The 20,680-nt window shown below is 36.7% G+C and overlaps 1 protein-coding gene across 1 annotated transcript; it reads left to right on the forward strand.

Moving 5' to 3' along the window:
• The first annotated feature begins 3,727 nt into the window (after window positions 1-3,727).
• LOC115704250 (pentatricopeptide repeat-containing protein At5g44230) lies at window positions 3,728-6,779 on the forward strand. Its single transcript, XM_030631466.2, has one exon. It carries the CDS (start codon window positions 3,883-3,885, stop codon window positions 5,851-5,853), a length of 1,971 nt encoding a protein of 656 aa, XP_030487326.2. The 5' UTR covers window positions 3,728-3,882; the 3' UTR covers window positions 5,854-6,779.
• Window positions 6,780-20,680: the final 13,901 nt, after the last annotated feature.

The following is a 20,680-nucleotide window of genomic DNA, read 5'->3' on the forward strand; positions in this document are numbered from 1 at the left end:
ACCCTATAGAATGGAGTCAAGTGAGTAACCAGTATTTCCTGTTTGTCCCAAATATAGTCATCCCTGCCAGTTAGCACTCGACCCATCAACGATTGATCTGGATTAAAGTGTTTCCCATATGTTGGATTCCTGATAGACTCAACTTGCAATAAGGAAGCAATAGTGGAAGGACCAAAAGGAACTCTATGACCCCTAACAAAGGCACTCACACACCCTGGATGACCCTCAGCAATAACAGTTCTATCCAGATTGGCATAGAATTCTCGAACTAATATGGGGTGGGGAGCAGACAAGTTAGTGACCGTGTTGACCCATTTCCTAAGTTTTAAAAACTCATGCAGTTCAGGAAAATCATCTAAAATGACCACTTGTTCGAACCAAAGCTCACGACTACCAAACCACCGTTGATAGACAGAGGCTTTAGAGGCATCAACAAAGCATTGTACTGTTGCAGGGTCGACAGTTGATATAGGAATTTTGGGAAGTTTGGACTTTTTAGAACCTCTAGACGACCGTTTGGGAGATGACTCTGAACTCGGGAAAGGTGCAGAACCACCAGCCTCCGACTGGTAAAGGACAATGTCACGACAGGGATTAGGTAATGCAGACGCGACAGTAGGAGGCACTGGAGGATCATCAGTCGACTCCATGGATGGAACAACCATAGCAACAGGGGTGACTGCAATGGGTGTGATATTCTCCATGATAGAGAGAAGAGAACTCAGAGGAAGTTAGTTGCAACAGAATCGATCGTCAAGGATGATTCAAGAATCAACAATCAAGAATCATACAGCAGTAGGATCTAACACAAATTTTTATAAAATTTCAAGCTCTGATACCAATTGAAAGTGCTACTAGTAGATTTTATTGATTCAAGTTACCAAGTTGTACATCTTTAAATTGATCGATTTCAAGATATGAGTTATGAACAAGAATTAAGCTTTAAGCAGTAAATCACACATCAATTTACAAGCTTCATCTGCACTGAGAACACATCTCAGCCGACTAGTGCTTGGGTTCCCCGAACCAGGGTAAATTCATCCACTATCAATCAAAGGTTCATATTACAATTACCAATTCTCTTTAAAGGAATCAAATACAACCTTTTCAGCAAATAGTAATGAATTACCAACGACAATCAAGAACACTGATTGTCAATGCACAATCCCTTGTGCAGCAACTGAGCTCATCTTCAACATGTCTTCAATCTGAAATCCCTTCAGATCTGATGATGAAGATGACACTGAAATCCCTTCAGTTTGAACTCAACGATTCCAGATTCAGATCATTCCGCCATTGACGAACCCTCTCAAGCTTCAAGATCTAACCTGTAATCAAAATCACAAGAAACAAGATACGACTATCTCTCTAAAAACAACCGAAATAACTGTCTGAATTATTAATTGGATAACTACTTTACTAACAGAAACTGATTATATATATGACCACAACGATAAGTCCAGGTGGCACTAACTAACACTTAAAAAGCCTCTCGTAAACAAACGTTAGTGCAGATATAACAGTCTAAAATTCCAGACACGACTAGACATTGAACAGAACATACACTGTCACAAAATAATGACACTAACACCCTTTTTTTTTAAAAAAAATAAAAAAAATTGTTAAAAACTAAAAAAACTTCCCTCTCTCTTCCCATGCACCTCTCTCTCTAGAAAAAACTGAAAAAACTTCCCTCTCTCTCTTCCCTCTCTCTTTTCCCTGTCGAATGTTTATTTCTCGGTGGGCGGTGGTGAAAAATCGGAACACACCCCAATCACTCAAGAATCTTACACCATTATAATGGATAAGTTGTGTTTTAAGCATTTTGTTAGACTTTATGTAGTTTGCTTTCGTTATATGTGTCGTATTTGTTGAAACTGGTATTTTTTGGTTTGAAATCGTAGAGATCTTGTAGATCTAGTTTTCTGTCGAAATCTGGGTTTTCCAAATGTTCTCGACAGTTTATCGGTAGAATATCGATACTATGTCGATATCCTGCTAAGAAAGGTCAGGGATGACCATTATCGACATGTTGTCAATAGTTTGTCGATATCATGTCGATGAAAAAGCAAATTAACATACATAAGTTATTTGAGAATTTGTCGACACAATATCGACATGATGTCGACATTCAATCGATATCACACTTAGCAATCACAGAAAGTAATTACATCACATTGTCGCCAACATATCAACATACTGTCGATATTCCAAGTATATGATCACGCCTATTTAGCAAACAAAATTGTCGACACAATGTTGACATCATGTCGACATGAGATCGATATTATCACACAGAAAGCAATTAAATCCCATTGTCGAAAAAATATCGACATACCGTCGACAAATTATCGACATTTTAGGTCAAAATTTTTTATTCTCATTGTGTCGACATCCTATCGATACACCTATGACATCCTATCGATATACATTAACAACACAGACAATTTTATTGGTCAAACTACTTTCAATTTTGACCGAATGTCGACAAATTCTCAAATAACCTATGTATGTTAATTTGCTTTTTAATCGACATGATATCGACAAACTATCGACAACATATCGATAATGGTCATCCCTGACCTTTCTTAGCAGGATATCGACATAGCATCGATATTCTATCGATAAACTGTCGATGACATCTAGAAAACCTAGATTTCAACAGAAAACCAGATCTGCAAGATCTCTACCATTTCAGACCAAAAAATACCAGTTCTAACAAATACGATACATATAGCGAAAGCAAACTATATAAAATCTATCAAAATGCTTAAAACACAACTTATCTATTATAATGGTGTAAGATTCTTGAGTGATTGGAATGTGATCCGATTTTCTACCACCGCCCACCGAGAAATAAACATTCGACAGGGAAGAGAGAGAGGCAAGTTTTTTCAATTTTTTCTAGAGAGAAAGAAGGGTGCACAAGAGGCAAGAGAGAGAGGAAGAGAGACGGAAGAGAGAGGGGGAAGTTTTATTAGTTTTCAACAATTTTTTTTATTATTTTTTTTTTGAAAAGAAGTAAAATGGGAAGTTCATGTAATCAATGGAATTAATTTGTACAAATTAGTGGAGGGTCTAAATTTTAATATTGGGGTTTTTATTAGGGGCAAAAAATAAAATTTCCCATTTAAATTCATCTATTTTTTAACTTAATAATATCCCACATTTTTTTTTTATAATTTAAATAAATACTAATAAGAGAGTATGACTGCAAAGATGATGGAAAAAAATTCCATTTACTTAAATTTCTTAATTTGTAACTAATCTATAAGAAGTCATGAAAAGAAAAAATATTTTAAGAAAATTGGTAAGCAAATTTATAATTCATATAATAATAATAGATTGGTGTAAATTATAGAGAAAAGTAAAACTCAATACTAAATTACAATAAATCTTAAATTATAAATGTTAGATCGTAAGTAGACCAAACAAAAAAATTCATAAAATTTACTTGAAACAATTATAAGAACCCTACAAAAATATTTTAAGAAATTTGAATGCAACAATTAAACTACACACTACATAAATTAATTAATAACTATAAACTGATTGAATAAAGAGGATAAGAAAAAACTTATCACATCAAAATGATCTCCAAATCTTCATTATTTTTGAAATATCCCATTTGTTTCGAACATTGTTATATTTCTACTTTGTTCCACCTAGACGCTTAGACGAAACCCAATGCAGTTTGCTAACGTTAAAGATTAGCCAATTACATTTTTGCTCTAACAAGAAACATCAAATATATATAGACCAAAATTGATCATATTATTTAAAACCATGTTTCTTATTCTCTTCCTATTCTATATCTTTCCATATAATTTATTTTCTTAATTCTAATTACAACACTTCAAAAATTTATTTAGTTTTGTGGCAATGCCTACTCTGTCTCGTAGATTCTCCACTCTCTCTACTCCAATTGACCTTTTCCTCCAATGGAAACCTCAACGAGAAACTCAACAACTCTTATGGCCCCCTTTATCTCCATCTCAGCTTCAAAAACAACAGAAGCTTCTGCAATCCAAACTCATCCTCGCTCTCGATGGCTGCACAAGTGTCAAACACGTCAAACAGGTCCACGCCCACCTGCTTTGCCAAGGCCTTGACCAATGCTGCTTTGTTCTTTCTAAGCTTATTCGAATGCTGACAAAATTTTGTGTTCCAATGGAGACTTATCCTCGACTCATCTTCCACCAGGTTAGATGCCCAAATCCGTTTTTATGGAATGCTATGATTCGGGGATTCATTCTTCAAGGGACGCTTTCAGAGTCTGTTAGTTTGTATAATTGTATGAGAAGAGATGGTACTAGGCCTTTGTCCTTTACGTTCTCTGTGTTTTTCAAGGCTTGTAGTGCTACTCTTGACGTAGATTTAGGTACACAGATGCATGCACAGACGATTTTGGTTGGTGGGTATGGTTCAGATTTGTATGTGGGCAATACTATGATTGATATGTATACAAAGTGTGGGCTTTTGGAATCTGGGCGCAAGGTGTTTGATGAAATGCCTGACAAAGATGTGATTTCTTGGACAGAGTTGATTGTAGCGTATTCGAAGAGTGGGGACATGGAATCAGCGCGAGACTTGTTTGTTGAGTTGCCTATTAAGGATAAAGTGTCCTGGACGGCCATGGTTACTGGTTATGCCCAAAATGCTCGACCAAGAGAGGCCTTAGAAGTTTTTAAACGAATGCAAACTGAAGAAGTAGAGACAGATGTAGTCACTCTTATTGGTGTCATTTCGGCTTGTGCACAATTAGGTGCGTCAAACTATGCTAAGTGGGTTCGAGATGTTGCCGAAAGATCAGGATTTGGACCACATGAAAACGTTGTTGTTGGATCCGCACTTGTGGATATGTACTCTAAGTGTGGAAGCATTGATGAAGCATTCAAGGTTTTTGAACACATGAAGGAAAGAAACTTATTTTCTTACAGTTCAATGATTGTTGGACTTGCTATACATGGTCGCGGCCATGAAGCGATCCAGTTATTTCATGACATGTTAGAATCTGAGATAAAACCAAATCATGTCACTTTTATTGGGGTGCTAACAGCGTGCAGCCATGTTGGTCTTGTAGAACAAGGTCAACAATTATTTGCAGCCATGAAAACGCATTATGATGTTGATCCTTCTGTGGAGCACTATACTTGCATGGTAGATCTACTAGGACGAGTTGGGCGCTTGGAAGAAGCTCTTGAAGTTATTAAAACAATGCCAGTGGAACCCAATGCATGTGTGTGGGGTGCATTGCTTGGAGCATGTCGTACACATCGAAATCCCGACATTGCTCAGCTTGCTGCTAACAATCTCTTTGAGCTCGAGCCGAACACCATCGGGAATTACATCTTGCTCTGTAACATTTATGCATCGGCAGGAATGTGGGATGAAGTTTCGGAGGTGAGGAAGCTTATGAGAGAAAAGGGTTTGAAAAAGAGTCCTGGATATAGCTGGATCGAAGGAAAGAACGGCGAAATACACGAGTTTTTCGCCGGTGATATGAGGCATCCAATGTCAATTGAGATTAAGCAAGCACTGGAGGATCTAGTGAACAGATTAAAGGCTCATGGGTACGTGCCACACCTGAATTCCGTGACTTATGATCTTCATGATGAAGAAAAAAGGCGTTTACTATTAAATCATAGTGAAAAGCTAGCTCTTGCATATGGACTGCTTAGTACGGATGTTGATTGCACTATTAAGATTATGAAGAACCTTAGAATATGTGAAGATTGTCATGCATTCATGTGTGGTGCATCAAAAATTACGGGGAGGGAGATCATTGTCAGGGACAATATGAGATTTCACCATTTCCATAATGGGACATGCTCTTGTGGTAATTTTTGGTGATTATTGAATCACTAATAAGTTAGAAACTTTAAAGCTCACTTACAATCGTACATCTGGTTATGAAGTATGACAGGAAGCGTGTGAATTCAAAGTCCTCACAGAAACAGATTATTGTTTTGAGAATTAGTATAGGTGTACCCAAAACGATTTTTAACTTGGTACAAGAAAAGTGAAATGGTTAATACATATGGGATACATTTATAATGGAGACTGTTGTCTATTTTCTTTACCCCCAGATGACGTGTGGCCTCATCAGGTAGGTCCAATAAGCAACATGCCCATCTAGCATCTACGGTATAATAAAGCCCAGAACAAAAGCGTCTAAGTCTAGGGACAGACTTGAACTTTGGGTTCGGAAGGATCGGTACATCAATATATATATTCATAACTTTACAATATATATTGTTGTTTAGAATTTCTCCCTTATCAGTTAAGGAGGAAGTAAGTGGTAATAGGATCCACACTACGGGACATACTAGAGTTTATTATTTTAAAAGAATTATAACAGATTGGTTAACTCTCGGAGAGTCTACTGGAAGATAGATGGTTCCTGTCTCTTCTTCTCCGCGAGTGAATGCGACCTAGAGGAGGTATGGAAGGACAGCTAGAGTGTAACACACTGCTTGAGGTTAAGTCATTGTATAGGCATTTAATGTGGCATGTCGAAGAGCATCCAATACATTATGCCGAACAGACGTGCTCGAGAGTTTAAACCCATAATTCTTTGATTTCACGATGCTCATACATCAATTGACGGCTACATAATGAGCTATTAAATCATAAGCAAGAGATAAGTCAAGTCTCACCGAACAATAGTGGTTTTTTTTACCACCATTTTATGTCTATAAATACATTAATAGGGACTCTAGAAAATTCTTTGTAAGAAAAACTTTTATTAATAACAGTCACTCGTACATTAAGGTTCATTAATGTCTCAACCACGTGAAATGGTTAATGCTCATTCATTATTTCAACTCTAATTAATAGTTACTGAAAACCTCGATCAACGTATATAGATGTACCTCGCCCGTATACTAAATTTTATGCTAAGTATTTTTTACTTTATTTAAAAGTGATACAATTAAAATTAAAGAAAAAAAATATAATTAGTTATTAGGTGAGATTATTATTATGTATATCTAAATAATATAATTTATAATTTTGATAACTAAAAGTAAATATCGGATGCAATATATTAGTGTTTAAGAAAACTTGATAATTTAAATATATTCTTAAGTTAACTTAAAAATAATAAAATAAATATTGACGTTCAAATAGATAAGGTAACATAACATAAATGTGTGTAAGATAAAAAAGAAAATTAAAAATCAATCTCTAAATTATTGATAATTGAAGATAACATCTGTCTAAAAATTGTAGATAAGAAAAATAATGATACTCATTGGTGGATTTTAATCTTCTTTTGCTTCGATACAGATAATAGTGTAATTTTTGTATTTTGCACTTTTTATTCTAGCCGGATCCACATATAATTGGATTATCCATTTGTCGACAAAGCAGCGGTTTCCTGCAAATAGTTATTTTTTATTTAAGATGATTAGACATGGTGTGCATAATTAATTTAATTAAAAAAATCTACTTATGAAAGACAAGTAAAATTATTTTATTTATTTAAAACTACACATCTGCAGTATAATCAATTAGTTTGGCAGCAATACATGAAAATATTTTTTCCATAATATCTGTGAACATAACAACAGATAGGCTCTTTGAATTGTCATCAAGTTCAATATATGATATAGCACTGTAAAATGCATAAATAGGTCACTGAGCAAAGTGAGCTTACAATAATTTTCTATTTTCTTTAAATACAATTAGTGTTAGATAATAGAAAGAATCACCAACAATGCCCACCGACTTTTACCTATGTTTTATTATTGTAATCTTAAATTCAAGTAGAATTTATTAAAGATTAGAATTTATAAAATACATAATGTATAATTTCTAATCTTTCTACGACGAACGAATTAACCAAACATGAATAATAATAAATAAAATACTTACTTTCGAGGATAGAAACTCTGAAGCAAATAAAATACGCGGTGACAAATTAATTGTAGCAACAATTTCAATAAGTGTAATGAATAAAAGAAGTGAAATCAATCTTACGATAACAGATCAAAGAAATTCGAATATATTAATTAATTAATAACATCGATAATGGTAGGAAATAGAAAAATTATGAGAATTATGAGTGATGGATTAATTTTTACTTACTTGTTTGTTTCAACTGTAACTAATTCTCTTGTTGATTGCATTGTATTTTGTCACTATATAAACCATGTATGATCAACACTAATATGAGATATATACCGATTGTATTCTTAATCGTCATCTAATTTAATTAGTTATAAATATCATAAAATATTTCATTTTATTTTCTAACTAAATGAAAAAAAAAATAAAGTAATTTTAAAAAATTTAATATATTTTTATAATATTTTTATATTTGACGATTTAAAATCTTATTTTTTTTATATTAACTATTTGAAAATATTAAATATACTAAACCGTATACTAAATCGTCATCAACCATTGTTTTCATCCCACAGCCTATTTTCTGAAACAAATGTGTAACGCCCTAAATAATTAGGCACGCTACCCAAAATGCTTATGAAACCCTAATCCCCTAATCGGGATTACTAATTAAAATTGCGCAGAATTTAAACTTTTATATTAATCAGAATGAAAATAAACTTGTAATATATTTAAACTTTTCAAAATAGTTGGGATCCCAAAAATATTTACAAACTTATTACAAGTTTTTTCTTACTAGCCGACCTAAGCGGCAAAACAGAATACAAAAGTCAACACTGTTAGACCCATAATCCGCTTGGTCTGAAGTTGCATGAACATGTACATTCTTCGTCCTGCTCCTAAAACTCATGGCTGATCAGCTAATGCCTTACCCTTTCCTGCACAATAGAGCACCTGTGAGCAAAGCCCAGCAAGACAGTATAAATCATAACAAATATAATATGCTCATTCACATATGTCTGTATAGCACAGACCTAATCATTACATCAACATGCCCATTTATGTCTACGTGTCGTAGACCTATGTGTTGCGCTCACACATCTAATTAAATCTACGTGATGTAGACCCACGTGTTGCTCTCACACGTCTAATTACATTAAGGCCTTAGAAGTGGTTCATCTCGGTTATGAGTACCGAGTCCAACCTGATTATGCCTTGAGCGCATAATCCCTAAATCTCATTTCAATTAACATGGCATGGCATTTATACACATATATCACTAGGGTAATAACCCTAGGCTATTAGACCGTTCCTATTAGGGTAATAACCCTAATCCCGGTTACTAAACATTCATGCATATCATTCTCAACATAAGCGTCACTGCGCATACTCTACGTGCTAATCACTGTCTTACCTGTTGTCCCGCAATAGTAGAGATTCCAAATCTCATGGTGCTCCTGACCAAGTGCCGGTAATCCTAGTCACAATACCGGGATTTACACAAATAGGATTAATCCCTAAATGCACTTCCACAAAAATATAAAATTGGCATCCAAATCATAGATAATCACATAGATCTCGAAAAGAGCTTTCCAACGGTATAAAGAACGTCCCAAACGGAGTCCCGAGTCAAAAGTTATGGCAAAAACAAAAACTTAAAAAAAATAACAATCTGCCATTATCATGGTCGCGACCACTGGGTTTAAAAACCCAGAAAACCCAGATTTCAGCTTCGAAAATATGCCAAACTCACCCCCAATTCAACCCAAACATGCATATATCTCAAAATAACCAAATAGAGCTGCTAGCATAAATCAGAGGATCAAAAATACCTATCTCATACATCAAATCCAACAATAAACTTCATAATTTCATATTACAAATCCATAAACATCATGCTTCAACCCACAACATGTCAAGTTCTAAAACTTGAGTTTATACCCAATTTACTCAACCCATTTCCAGCAGCAAATACCATAGAAAACACATGGTTAAAGCTAGAAAACATTCTCAATACTTCATCTAAAGCTCAACAACATAGCTCATAACCAAATCATGCATAAACTCACTTACAACAACTCAAAATTCAAACACATGCAATCCAAGCATCACAACCCTTTTTCCATTCTCATCCAACAACAAAAATCAGCAACAATAACAAGAATTAAAGCTTTAGAAACTACCTCAAATACTAGCAAGGCTAAGCACAATCAAACTCCAAGTCTTAAGCTCCAAAACAAGCAAATTCCAAGCCAAAGCCAAACATTTTTCTTCAATTCAAAATTGAAACATCAAGAGGGTTTAGAGAGAGAGAAGGGGGGTCGGTGGTGTGCTATAAAACCAGAAAATTGGTTTTCTCATTTGTAAAAATTCCCTTTTGTTGATAATTAATCAAATGGTCAAAAGACCAAAATGCCCCTAGGGCTTAAATATAACATAAGCATGACACAAGGGTAATATTGTCATTTCATGCATAAAGAAATTCCAATTAAATTTCAGATTATCACATGTCAAATAAAATGCCAAATAATCAATTCAATTTACATTTCGGGCTGGAACCCGGTTCGGCCCGAAATATCCGGTTGTGACTATACCGCGGCAACGTGTCAGAACACACCTGAAAAGACAACACAGGCATACTATATAATAATATAGTTCTATTAAGCACGTAATTAAATTAACTTCATCAAATTATCCCTCTCGGGTCATAATTACCAAAATGCCCCTGGCTCACCAACGGAGTCTTTAACATATTAAAATTCATATAATTTCACATATATTGAACTATATAATAATATAATTCCTCAATTATTCATAATTATCTAATTAGGGTTTTGCTAATCCTTTCTTAATTCCAGGGTATTACAATTACCCCCTCCTTATAGAAATTTCGTCCCGAAATTTACCTGAACAACTCCGGATATTTCTGCTGCATATCCGTCTCGAGTTCCCAGGTTTCCTCTTCTACTTTACTGTTCCTCCACAGTACTTTCACCAATGCCACAGTCTTGCTTCTCAAGACTTTCTCTCTTCTATCAAGTATTTGCACTGGTTGCTCCTCATATGACAAATCTGGCTGGAGTTCCAATGCTTCATAACTCAGAACATGGGACGAGTCTGAGACATATTTCCAAAGCATTGAAACATGAAACACATTATGTACAGCTGCCAGTGCTGGGGGCATAGCCAACCTGTACGCTACTTGCCTTATCCTCTCTAGGATTTCAAAAGGTCCAATGAACCTTGGGCTAAGTTTTCCTTTCTTCCCAAAGCGCTTTATGCCTTTCATCGGAGATATTCGGAGAAATACCATGTCCCCGACCTGAAAATCAATATCTCGACGCTTTGGATTGGCATAACTCTTCTGCCTACTCTGAGCCGCGGGCATTCGCGCTCTAATCTTATCAACTGCCTCACTTGTTTTCTGAACAGGTTCGGGACCCAAGAACTTTCTTTCACCCACTTCATCCCAGTGAATAGGCGATCTACATTTCCTTCCATATAAAAGTTCGTAAGGAGCCATCCCGATTGTTGCCTGATAGCTGTTATTATAAGAAAACTCGATCAGGGGAAGGTACTTTACCCACGATCCCTCAAAGTCAAGCACACATGCCCATAGCATGTCCTCTAAAATCTGAATGGTCCTCTCGGATTGCCCATCTGTCTGAGGATGAAAAGCTATGCTGAACTTTAACTGAGTACCCATAGCTCGATGCAGACTCTCCCAGAATCTTGATGTAAACTTCGGATCTCTATCCAACACAATGTACTTTGGGACACCATGCAGACAAACAATTTCTCTGACATATAACTCAGCATATTGATCAATGGAGAAATTTGTCCGAACAGGTAAAAAGTGAGCAGACTTTGTAAACCTGTCCACTATGACCCACACAGAGTCAAATTGTCCCGTGGTTCTAGGCATACCTACCACGAAGTCAATAGCAATGTCTTCCCATTTCCACTCTGGTATATTTAGTGGTTGCAGCAACCCTGCAGGTCGCTGGTGCTCAGCTTTCACTTGCTGACACGTAAGGCACTTTGCGACATACTCAGCGATGTCATTCTTCATGCCTGGCCACCAAAACATGGCTTTCAGGTCTTGGTACATCTTTGTCGACCCTGGATGAACTGAATAAGGAGTCGTGTGAGACTCATCTATGATCTCTTTCTTGATGTTCTCATCCATAGGTACACAAACTCGATTCCCAAATCTCAACATTCCCGTTTTATCCACTGAGAAATCACTAGCCTTCCCAGTCGAAACCCTAGCTTGGGTTTTTATCAATTCCGAATCTTGCTTTTGTGCTTCTTTAATTCTCTCAAGAAGAGTGGATTGCAGGGTAATATTAGCCAATTGCCCCATAACCAACTCAATCTGAGCTCGAGTCATTTCATTTGCCAGCTGTTGGGAGATTTGCTTCATAGAATTCAACTGACTCTGACCTTTTCTACTCAGGGCATCAGCAACCACGTTGGCTTTACCAGGGTGATAAAGGATCTCACAATCATAATCCTTCACCAATTCCAGCCAATGCCTATGTCTCATATTCAAGTCTTTCTGGGTGAAGAAACATTTTAGACTTTTATGATCAGTGTATATCTCACATTTCTCGCCATAAAGGTAATGCCGCCAAATCTTTAGCGCAAATACCACTGCTGCGAGTTCTAAATCGTGAGTAGGGTACCGCTGCTCGTACTCCTTTAACTGCCGAGAAGCATAAGCTATTACCCTCCCAGCCTGCATAAGTACACAGCCGAGACCCTGTCTCGAGGCATCACAATATACCACAAACTTTTCCTTATCTGAAGGAAGAGTTAGTACAGGAGCGGTAATCAAGCGTTGCTTTAACTCCATGAAACTTTTCTCACACCGATCAGTCCAAACAAACTTCTAGTTCTTTCAGGTCAGCTTCGTTAAGGGTACAGCGATCTTTGAGAAACCCTCAACGAACCGACGATAATAACTAGCCAATCCCAGAAAACTTCTTACCTCTGTAGCTGACTTCGGTGCTGGCCAATCCCGAACAGCTTCGATTTTGGCCGGATCCACCATGATCCCATCTTTATCCACTATGTGCCCCAAAAATGAGACACGGGATAACCAGAATTCACACTTTTTGAACTTAGCATAAAGCTTGTGATCCCGTAACCTTTGTAAAACCGCTCTGAGATGTAACTCATGCCCTTCTTCAGTCTCAGAGTACACCAAGATGTCGTCAATAAACACAATCACGAACCTATCCAGGTAATCTTTAAACACCTGATTCATCAAATCCATGAATGCCACCGGGGCATTAGTGAGTCCAAAAGACATCACCAGAAATTCATAGTGTTCATACCGAGTACGGAACGCGGTTTTCAGGATATCTTCCTCTCGAATTCTTAGCTGATGATAGCCTGAGCGAAGATCGATCTTGGAAAAGACCGTCTTCCCCTTCAGTTGGTCAAACAGATCATCAATCTGAGGTAAAGGATACTTGTTCTTAATGGTAAGCTTGTTCAACTCCCGGTAGTCAATACACATTCGCAGGGTTCCGTCTTTCTTCTTCACAAGTAGAACCGGAGCACCCCAAGGTGAGTAGCTCGGTCTAATGAATCCCAGATTCAATAACTCTTGCAACTGTATCTTCAATTCCTTCAACTCAGCTGGAGACATTCGGTACGGAGCCTTAGATACTGGATCCACTCCCGGACAGGTGGCAATCCCGGCAAATCTTTCGGAAAGACATCAAGAAACTCGCATACCAATCTCGTATTTTCAGGCCCTGATGTCACAGGTTGGCTAGTGTCCACTGCAGTAACTATGAATCCTAGACAACCTCTACCCATCAGGTCTTTAGCTTTCAACAATGATATTCTCGGTATGTGTGCCCCCTGAACCTTACCCACAAACACCGCTGGGTTAGCACTATCGGGCTCAAACACTACCATCTTCCGTTTACAGTCAATCGTCGCTCCATACTTAGCCAGAAAATCCATTCCCAGGATTATGTCAAAATCAGACAATTGTAACTCAATTAGATTGGCGGTCAACTCACAACCGTCAATCCAAAAAGATAAAGACTGAATCCACCTTTTGGACACTATCATGTCTCCCGAGGGTAACAGGGTTCCAAACCCCAAAGCATAAATATCACATGGCTTATGTAAACTTTCTATCACTCTACTCGATACATATGAATGAGTAGCTCCCGAGTCAAATAACACAGTATATGAACAACCATTAATAGAAAACTGACCTGTCACAACTGATGGACTAGCATCAGCGTCTGCCTGAGTTATAATGAAAAGTTGCCCCGGGTTCTGAGCAGCATTCTTCTTAGGCTCTTCTTTCCTAGCTTGGGGACAGTCTCTGATAAAGTGGCCCACCATGCCACATTGGAAACATGCCTTGGCTCGACACTCACCAGGATGATGCTTCTTACATTTAGGGCACTCGGAGTATGACCAGAATGAGGACCCGCGACCTTGACGGCCACCTCTGTTTCCCCGAAACTTCCTATTTCCTCCTGAAGCTCCGGAAGCTTCAGTCTTCCGCTTGTGCTCAGGGTTGCTACTGTCGATCCCCTTACTGACATTACCACCAGCAGGAGGGTTTGATGCCATGGCGGCATCCTTTGTAGCCTGCTCTTTCATCACTTGATGCTCGGCCTCTTCAGCAATTAAGGCCAAGTCCACCACTCTCTTATACAGAATGTCATGGGATGTGGTAATTTTCAAGTCTCGACTGATTGTAGCATTCAGTCCTCGAACATACTTCTGTTCTCTGGTAAAATCGGTAGGCACCACATCACCAGCAAATTTTGATAACCGGTCAAATTCCAGAGTATACTCGGCCACAGACATTTTCCCTTGAGTCAACTTCACAAAATCTTCCTGGTGTGAAGTCCTTACAGCCACATTATAGAAATTTTCCTCAAAAAGTTTCTTAAACTCTTCTCATGTCATCACACTGACATCCCGGGTTTGATTCACAATGTCCCACCAGACGCGGACATGATCTTGAAACATAAAGGCCGCACAATTTACCCTCTCAGTTCCTGTCACCCCCATATTATCGAGGATACGGGGTAACTATACTCATCCAGTGATCAGCCTTAATAATGTCAATACCTCCCAGAAAAATCGGAGGTTGCAGCTTCACAAACCGCTCGAACACCGAGTCCCGGTGCGGCATAACATACCCTTAGTTACCCACCACTGGCACAGGAGCTAGTGGTAACCCTTGATTAGCTGGGACAGCTTGTTGCCTCAAACGTTGCAACTCTTCTTCTTGACGAAGTATGACACTCCGCATTTCATGAAACATCTGCTGCCAGTCAGCAGGAGGATTAGCATTAACAGCCCCCGCATTATCCCCCGGATTTTGCGGAGGTGGAGGCGGTGCTGGTGGATCGGTTCGGGTAACCCCGGGCTCTACTTGCTCGCCCTGTGGTCTGGATGATTGCGGAGGGTCCATTACTAGTACCCATGTAATCAACAACCCCAGCGAGTTAAGCACCAATACCACACTTACGCACTTATCGCCTTAAACCCTAACTCATCTATTTACCTCATACATATTTACATAAACATATAACATTTATAGCATGGCATCACATAACACATACATACTCTAGATGCTTGCATACTGCCTAAAATGGAAAGCGGTAAACAGATGATCACACATACAGTCAAGTATTTACTCTCAATACTTACTGCACCATGAGTTGAGCTTATCTCTGACGACGAATGTACATGTTCGGCCGGTCTACAGGAATTTTAAAAACCTTGGCGCTCTGATACCAAATTATAACGCCCTAAATAATTAGGCACGCTACCCAAAATGCTTAGGAAACCCTAATCCCCTAATCGGGATTACTAATTAAAATTGCGCAGAATTTAAACTTTTATATTAATCAGAATGAAAATAAACTTGTAATATATTTAAACTTTTCAAAATAGTTGGGATCCCAAAAATATTTACAAACTTATTACAAGTTCTTTCTTACTAGCCGACCTAAGCGGCAAAACAGAATACAAAAGTCAACACTGTTAGACCCATAATCCGCTTGGTCTGAAGTTGCATGAACATGTACATTCTTCGTCCTGCTCCTGAAACTCATGGCTGATCAGCTAATGCCTTACCCTTTCCTGCACATTAGAGCACCCGTGAGCAAAGCCCAGCAAGACAGTATAAATCATAACAAATATAATATGCTCATTCACATATGTCTGTATAGCACAGACCTGATCATTACATCAACATGCCCATTTATGTCTACGAGCCTTAGACCTATGTGTTGCGCTCACACATCTAATTAAATCTACGTGATGTAGACCCACGTGTTGCTCTCACACGTCTAATTACATTAAGGCCTCGGTTATGAGTACCGAGTCCAACCTGATTATGCCTTGAGCGCATAATCCCTAAATCTCATTTCAATTAACATGGCATGGCATTTATACACATATATCACTAGGGTAATAACCCTAGGCTATTAGACTGTTCCTATTAGGGTAATAACCCTAATCCCGGTTACTAAACATTCATGCATATAATTCTCAACATAAGCGCCACTGTACATACTCTACGTGCTAATCACTGCCTTACCTGTTGTCCCGCAATAGTAGAGATTCCAAATCTCCGGGTGCTCCTGACCAGGTGCCGGTAATCCTAGTCACAATACTGGGATTTACACAAATAGGGTTAATCCCTACATTTACTTCCACAAAATTATAAAATTGGCATCCAAATCATAGATAATCACATAGAGCTCGAAAAGAGCTTTCCAACGGTATAAAGAACGTCCCAAACGGAGTCCCGAGTCAAAAGTTTTGGCAAAAACAAAAACTTAAAAAAAATAACAATCTGCCATTATCATGGTCGCGACCACTGGGTTTAAAAACCCAAATTTCAGCTTCAAAAATATGCCAAACTCACCCCCAATTCAACCCAAACATGCATATATCTCAAAATAACCAAATAGAGCTGCTAGCATAAATCAGAGGATCAAAAACACCTATCTCATGCATCAAATCCAACAATAAACTTCATAATTTCAGATTACAAATCCATAAACATCATGCTTCAACCCACAACATGTCAAGTTCTAAAACTTGAGCTTTATACCCAATTTACTCAACCCATTTCCAGCAGCAAATACCATAGAAAACACATGGTTAAAGCTAGAAAACATTCTCAATACTTCATCTAAAGCTCAACAACATAGCTCATAACCAAATCATGCATAAACTCACTTACAACAACTCAAAATTCAAACACATGCAATCCAAGCATCACAACCCTTTTTCCATTCTCATCCAACAACAAAAATCAACAACAATAACAAGAATTAAAGCTTTAGAAACTACCTCAAATATTAGCAAGGCTAAGCATAATCAAACTCCAAGTCTTAAGCTCCAAAACAAGCAAATTCCAAGCCAAAGCCAAACACTTCTCTTCAATTCAAAATTGAAACATCAAGAGGGTTTAGAGAGAGAGAGAGGGGGTCGGTGGTGTGCTATAAAACCAGAAAATTGGTTTTCTCATTTCTAAAAATTCTCTTTTGTTGATAATTAATCAAATGGTCAAAAGACCAAAATGCCCCTAGGGCTTAAATATAACATAAGCATGACACGAGGGTAACATTGTCATTTCATGCATAAATAAATTCCAATTAAATTTCAGATTATCACATGTCAAATAAAATGCCAAATAATCAATTCAATTTACATTTCGGGCCCGAACCCGGTTCGGCCCGAAATTCCCAGTTGTGACTATACCGCGCCAACCTGTGAGAGCACACCTGAAAAGACAACGCAGGCATACTATATAATAATATAGTTCTATTAAGCACGTAATTAAATTAACTTCATCAAATTACCCCTCTCGGGTCATAATTACCAAAATGCCCCTGGCTCACCAACGGGGTCTTTAACATATTAAAATTCATATAATTTCACATATATTGAACTATATAATAATATAATTCCTCAATTATTCATAATTATCTAATTATGGTTTTGCTAATCCTTTCTTAATTCCAGGGTATTACAAAATGTAAAGGTGAGAACCATTGAATATTGAGTACTTGCAAAAGAACAAATACGATGCAGGCACCTTCTGTACATAGTTATCATACTTTAAAATTACACATTACACATTACTGCTCGACAAGAAAGTTAACAAATTGGACTTACAGATCTGGGGAAAGACATTGAAGTATCAAAAACAATAAATCAATCAATTGAGTGCTCATAGATAGTCTGGGATAGTAGTAGCCACCTTGACATATCTTTTCCTCATATAAAACTATACCAAAGTACTTATATTATAATTAATAATCAAAAGAAAATTAATTAAGCAGTAACAAGAGATCAAACACAAGATTACCTAAAATTCATAATGAAAGCTCAAAAAGTCCAAAATAATGTGAGCATTGGCATTACTGCAATGCTATCATATATAACTCATTCAGACCCACTCTCACATGTACAGTGTCCTCATCTTCTGCCCCAATCCCCCGAGCTGTGCTGGCGTCGGAGGTTGGACCACAGGCAGCAGTGCCAGGAGTGGCACCAGAATCCTTAGCATTGCGATTGCCATTGGAAATAAATCAACAAGAAATTTCAAAGATGGAGACTCTTTTGATTGACGACGTCCATGTACCTTACGCTACTGAATTCTTAGTGGTTACGCCTGGTATGGTACTGTCGTCTAAGACGTTATCATTCGTGGAGACTTATTATTGTAATGATTACCATGACCAAATATATGATACTTTTAAAGAAAAGAGCTCACAGATGATGTATGACTTTATTGAACGTATTGCTGTTGTAGTCAAAAATAATCCTTTGATTAAAACTGTTTACTTCAACAACTTTTCTTCATTCGATGGTATTATCATAATGGAACATTTGTGCAATCATGATAATAAGTACAACCTCAAACCTCTTATGAGGAACCTTAAGCTTTACGAGTTAATAATCTATAAAGGTAAATCGACTATTCAGTATTAGAGATTCCTTAACTATCCTCACTCATCGATAATTTTTGATAAAAATTATCCAAAAATCAGATATTTTATTACAATTATCATCCTCACGTGATAATGAGGTAAAAACCCGACCCCCCTATTATACCTATTATACCTATATATATATATAGGTGCGATGAAGATGTTTCATGTGATGATTTTTTATTTCAAACAGGGTACAGATGTCGCCGTCTTGGAGTATATAAACCCCAAGCAAAGATTCTTACCGATCCCCACCCAGATGATTGCTCGCATGACGAGAGTTGGACCGTTTGCCTAAGTTCATATGAGAGTGATCCCCTCATACGACTACACTCCGCAGGAGCAACCGGAGACTTATAGGTTATCATTTCAGATTGTCTGGATACGACTTGTATTATTCCCTAAAGGGTTTAGGAATACGTAGGGGTATTTTATGCGATTGAATTTGCGGAATTCGACATTCAATGGAAAATTGTTACTTTGTTTGTGATTGGATTTGCGATTGGGGAAATTTGAATTTATGCGATTGAATTGGCGGAAAGAGGGATGGGACTCTCGAATAATTAACATCAAATATCAGTTTAAATATTAATGGGATTTGTTTTATTTTTATTTTATTATTTTATTATATATAAATAATATTTTATTATTTTATTAAATATAAATAAAAAGTCATAGGCACACTTTATATAAAATAAATAAAATTGATTTTTCTAAAAAACTTTTTTGGTTAGATATGAAATAATCCTTAAATTAAGGCTCATATAAATTGAGTGAAGATTTAGTGATTTATTCGGTCTATCATTACATTTGATTAATTTATAAGTTATCTAAATAACATAACTCGCCCTAAATTCTTTCTTGAATCATCTTATTTAGCTGTTCCACATCCAGAATTAGATTGGTTTGAGGCTTGGCATTGTTTTGGTCATATATGAGATATGATTACACAAATTAGAGTTCTCACAATCTAATGATATTATAATTTTTTGTATGATTAATCTCATATTTAAGAAATTTCATATTTTCTTTAATATATATACATTGTATTAAAATTTAATGAATAAATAGATTTAAAATAGTGATATTCATAAATTCATAGAGATTGATAACTCAAAAATGCTAGAATCAACTTACTAAAGTTCTTACAAAATTAATTATGAAAGATAAATTTACTAATGAAATAGATTTGTCTCTTAGTATTCATGATAATCACAGATGTATTTTTGTAAGTTTGTTTGTGATAAAGAAATATTTTTACTGAAATTTTATAATGATTGGAACGAGAGATATTTTAGTTTTACCGATCTCCAGTTTACATATACATATAATCTTGAATTCACCCTCATTCGTGTATCAAGTTGAACTGTGCTTTACATTTGAATGGTCAATTGAAACTTTATTTACAAACCTTCACAGTATAATATAGCATATAAATCAAGATAAGAAATTGAATGGAAATCACACTTCCACTTAAACTATTTACCTCCATTATTTAAAAAAAGAAAAAATTGAAAGGGGAATATAAAGACTAATCACCCTCCCTATTCTACATTCCCAAAAATAATGAATACCTTAACTGATTAGGTAGACCAATGACGACATGATGGAATTATTTTTTAGAGACATTTGTAATAAATTTGGGGTGTAATGGAATCATTCTATAATTGAAGTGTAAGTCATTGTTGGAAAAATTATAATTATAAATATAATTCATGTGATGTTTATTAGCTTCATAGTGAACTTAAATGTTGATGCTTAATAAAACTTCTTACCACCATTAAGAAACTTAGATATATGCCCAGCAGCCTAAAAATGATAAGAAA

This window comes from Cannabis sativa, chromosome 1 (genome assembly GCF_029168945.1).
Source record: "Cannabis sativa cultivar Pink pepper isolate KNU-18-1 chromosome 1, ASM2916894v1, whole genome shotgun sequence".
Lineage (NCBI taxonomy): Eukaryota > Viridiplantae > Streptophyta > Magnoliopsida > Rosales > Cannabaceae > Cannabis > Cannabis sativa.

Coding starts and splice junctions, on each gene's coding strand:
- LOC115704250 (XM_030631466.2), top strand. CDS start 3,883: ATGCCTACTCTGTCTCGTAGATTCTCCACTCTCTCTACTCCAATTGAC.